We start from the raw sequence: 4,308 nt of genomic DNA on the forward strand, positions 1-4,308 counted from the left end.
GGGGCTAAGAGAAGGTTTGAGAGGGGTCGTGGGGAACAGAGGGGGCTCCAGGGCAGCTCAGCCTCCCTGCCTGTCCCCGCGAGCCCTCGGGGCCGATCCCAGCGCTCTCCTTTTTCTATTCCCCCCCCAGAACCTGAAGAAGAGCTGGCACCCGCAGACCCTGCGGAACGTGGAGAAGGTGTGGAAGGCGGAGCAGAAACATGAGGCAGAGCGCAGGAAGATCGAGGAGCTGCAGCGGGAGCTGCAGGAGGAGCGGGCGCGCGAGGAGATGCAGCGCTACGCCGAGGACATGGGCACGCTGCGGTCAGGGCCCTGGGGATCCGGGAATCTGGGAATGGGGGTCACCTGGGAGCACAACCAGTCCTGTCCCATACCTTCCTCCAGCCCAGCTTGCTCCAAGCCCTGTCCAGCACTCCCAGGGATGGGGCAGCCATGGAATCCACTCCACCACCTCCCTACCCTCTCAGGGAGGAATTCCTTCCCAATATCCCCCCCAAACCTGACTTTGCTTCGCTTTGAAACCGTTCCTCCTTGCCCTGCCCCTCCAGGTAAATAGTCCCTCTCCATCTTCCCTGTAGCTCCTTCAGGCACTAAAAGGCCACACTTAAATCATCTCTAAACCTTCTCCTCTTCCAGGCTGAACAATCCCATTTCTCCCAGCCTTTCCTCAGAGGAGCTGCTCCATCCCTCTGATCACTTGGAGCCTCCTCTGGACTCACTCCAGCATCTCCATGTGCTTCCTGTGCTGGGGAAATACTACTAATAATAAGGATAAAACATTTCTACTCACCTTCACCTTAAACTGTACCTTCAGAACTGCAAGGAGGAAAATAAACTGAATTTGTTTTTTGTTTTCTCCAACAGGAAGAGGGAAGAGAAGCTGGAGTGGATGTACCAGGGCCCCGGGGGGATGGTGAACAGGGAGGAGTATCTCATGGGGCGCCCTGTGGACAAGTTCATCCTGGAGAAGGCCGAGGACAAGGAGGCAGGGTGTTCCAGTGACACTGGGCTGCTCCCAGGGTCCATCTTCGCCAAGTCTGGGGCCAACTCCGTGCTGGACATGGCCAACAAAATCCGGGAGGACCCGCTGTTCATGATCAGGTGAGGGGGGACGGCAGGGAGGGAGTTCCTGTCTGGGAGCTCTGGGGCTCAGCAACGCCACAGGGACACTTCTAGGTGTGTTTGAATTTATAAACTACTTTAATTTTATAAAGGTCTTTAGCTTTATAAATGTCTTTAACTTTATAAGTATCTTTAATTTTGTGTCTTTAGCTTTATAAATGGCTTTAACTTTGTAAATGGCTTTGTGTGTTTTTAGAGCTTGCACTTGATGGATCTCTCTCATGAAAAGGTGATATTCTGTGTGTTTCAAAACACTGATATTTTCTTTTTTTTCCTGCTTTAGAAAGAGGGAGGAGGAAAAGAAGAGGGAAGTTTTGAATAATCCCGTGAAAATGAAGAAAATCAAAGCTTTGGTAGGTGCTTCTCGGGGTTCCTTTGCACAGAACACCCAGAAATCAGCCGAGCCCTTTCCTGACCCAAACTCCTGATTTTTCCCTTGTGTTTCTGAGTCCCCAGCAGTGAGGACAGTGGTAATGACAAGGACAATGGGGTTTTGCTCTGCAGCTGCAGAACAGTTTGGATAAAAAGGAGAGGAAGAAGAAGAAGGAGAAGAAGAAGAAGCACAAGAAGCACCGACGGCGCAGCTCCAGCAGTGACAGCTCCAGCAGCGAGGAGGAGAGAAGCAAAAATAAGTAAGGTTTGAGGTTTTGTGGCAAAAACACCTCAAGGAATTATTTGGTTTTCAAATCCCCTCTTTGAGTCTTTAATTGACCTGAATGTGCCCGTGTTGTTGCTTCGCTGGTTTTGCATCATTAACGTACCGTAAAAAGAATTTAATGTTAAAAAAGTACCCTATTCTTGCCATTCTTCTGCTCCAAAAGGGCTGTTCTGTTTTCTCTGTAGGTCTCAGAAGAGGATGGACAATTCCTCCTGGAAACCTGCTCCTTACAAAGCTCCAGGATATGGTTTACAGGTATGTGTGTATCACACTCCCAACGCCCTGAGTGAGGCAAAAACACGGAGTTTTGGGAGTTTGCTGCAAATCTGCTCCTTCTGAATTCCAGGTGAGAGACTCTGAGCAGAGCCACAGGGCCCCCCACAGGCACCGGGACCGCTCCCGGAGCTGCTCCCGCTCCCCCCAGAGACATTCCAGCAAGAGGAACTCGGAGCAGTCCAGGGGCTCGGGATCTCCTTCCAAGCACGGCAAACAGTGAGTGTGGGTGACCTGGCTCGGGGAGAAAATTCCCTGCAGTCCAAATCCCTCCTGTTCCCTCTCCTGCCACTTTTGTGTCATAACCTGATGTTATTATTGCTCAGCACTGGGTGGAAAGGCAGGAGCTGTCCAGGAGCACACAGTCATAAATTAGAATAGATAAAGATGTAGAATTATCTTTTTAAAATGCATATCAAATCAGGTAGCAGATATTCATCGTGATGAAATAATTAAAACTGAGTAAAAAGATGAATTTTTAAAAAGTACATGAAGAATTTGTTTGCAGAGTGGGCAGGTAACAGTCCTGCAGCTGTGGGAGATGTCTGGGCTTCAGAATGTGCTGAGAAATCCAAGGGAGTGTTCAGAAATGTGCTCATCTGTGCTGACAGGGGTGTTCTTTGGGTTGCAGGCACAGCAGTCGGGAGGAGAAGGGCAGAGCCAGGAGCCCTTCCCCAAAAAAGAGCTACCGGCGCCAGCACCCCCCGGGCTACACCAGGTGAGGGAGGCTGGAAAGAGGGGGGAAAAAAGGCTCTTGTGGGATGTGCTGGAGCTGAATGCTCAGATGTGTGATTAAAAGCTTTGCTGGTTAGCCACCAAAGAGAAAACCATGCTGAATACCCCTAATTTGGGGCATTGTAAGTCAATCTTGGGTGGTTGGGCTTGATGACCTCAGAGGGCTTTTCCAGCCTTAACAACCCCGTGGTCTCAAGCAGTGGAAAACCAGGGTGCTGTTGGGTCACAGCAGTGGTGGTTTCTACCCAAACAGAAAGCTCTCCCCGGAGGAACTGGAGCGTAAACGGCAGGAAATGATGGAAAATGCCAAGTGGAGGGAAGAGGAGAGAGCAAACAACCTCAGGAAGCACAGGAAGGAGGAGGAGCTGGAGCGAGAGCTGGAGAAACTCGACGCCAGGGATGGGAAGTTCTTCCAGTGAGTCTTTTCCCTCCTTCTAACTGAGGGCAAATCCAGGCCACAGCTTCTGAGTGAGGGCCTCAAGCTTTGGAATGTTCCAGATCATGGTATAGGATCCATCTCCACTGTGTTTTACTGCAGAACTGGTGGCATCTGCTGCTCCCAAATTCTCCTCTTAGCCCGAGAGGTGCTTGTTTCTGTGATGGTCTTGGTAGTCAGACTCAGACAACAGGAACCAGCTGTGCTTTGCCAGCTTGTAGAAATACCAGGTGGTGTTTTACATTGCAGATATTTGGAAATCATCTGGTTTTAAGTGCTTGAAACTTCCAGGGCTGGGGCAGCCACAGCTTCTCTGGGAATTCCGTTCCAACCCCTCACCACCCTCACAGGGAGGAATTTTTTCCCAATATCCAACCTGTAATCTAAACCTACTCTGTTCCAGTTTAAAAAGTCTGTTTTCTTTCTCTGTTCCCACTGCCTGCAGCCGTTTGAAGCTGGAGAGTGCCTCCACCTCCACCCTGGAGGACCGTGTGAAGAGGAACATCCACTCCCTGCAGAGAACTCCTGCTGCCTTGGAAAAGAACTTCATGCAGAGATGAGGCTCGTTCTCCCTCTGCTCCTGTGCAGCAGTTCAATGGACTCTGATTCCCAGAGGTGAGAGCCCTCCAGCACAGCCTCACTGCTCTCTCCAGGAACGCTTCCCAGCTCCCAGAGGTGCTGGATCTCTGTGCTGAGCCCGGGTCGTGCTCAGGACTGGGGGCACTGGGAATACCTTTTGTGATGGGTGGGACCTTGGCTGGGCAACTCGGCAGCCTTTGCTGGTCCGTTTTTAACGTCTTGCCAGAGCTTTTCCTTCTCTCTCCCCCACCCTGACTGGTGTCACTTTTGTATATTATAACCAAATTGTGCCAGGTGGTCACTGCTTCCTACTACCCAGCTCTTTATAGACCAGAGCTAAACAGCTGTTTTTATTAATCCTTAAAGATCAGAGCAGAACCGATTGACATGTGCGTTAATTTCATGGAATTTGATACCAGATTTCACTGGTATTTGACCCAAAAGAAGCTGCTTCCCGAGGAAGGGGGATGAGCAGAGCGTAGCTGGGTACAGCAGACATTTCTCT

The 4,308-nt window shown here is 50.5% G+C and overlaps 1 protein-coding gene across 1 annotated transcript in view; it reads left to right on the forward strand.

Moving 5' to 3' along the window:
- The window catches only part of LOC114072820 (pre-mRNA-splicing factor CWC25 homolog), a 4,986-nt gene extending 774 nt beyond the window's left edge, over nt 1-4,212 (forward strand). The window contains exons 2-10 of the mRNA XM_027910666.1: nt 131-303; nt 865-1,101; nt 1,406-1,475; nt 1,627-1,754; nt 1,966-2,035; nt 2,127-2,272; nt 2,685-2,771; nt 3,042-3,203; nt 3,670-4,212. Of these exons, the coding sequence (XP_027766467.1) occupies nt 131-303; nt 865-1,101; nt 1,406-1,475; nt 1,627-1,754; nt 1,966-2,035; nt 2,127-2,272; nt 2,685-2,771; nt 3,042-3,203; nt 3,670-3,784 (1,188 nt within the window). The 3' untranslated portion in view covers nt 3,785-4,212. The remainder of the gene's footprint in view (nt 1-130; nt 304-864; nt 1,102-1,405; nt 1,476-1,626; nt 1,755-1,965; nt 2,036-2,126; nt 2,273-2,684; nt 2,772-3,041; nt 3,204-3,669) is intronic.
- The last annotated feature ends 96 nt before the right edge of the window (nt 4,213-4,308 follow it).

Source organism: Empidonax traillii, unplaced genomic scaffold, assembly GCF_003031625.1.
Source record: "Empidonax traillii isolate 1590-97213 ecotype Southwest subspecies unplaced genomic scaffold, ASM303162v1 scaffold4092:size10146, whole genome shotgun sequence".
Classification (NCBI taxonomy): Eukaryota; Metazoa; Chordata; class Aves; order Passeriformes; family Tyrannidae; genus Empidonax; species Empidonax traillii.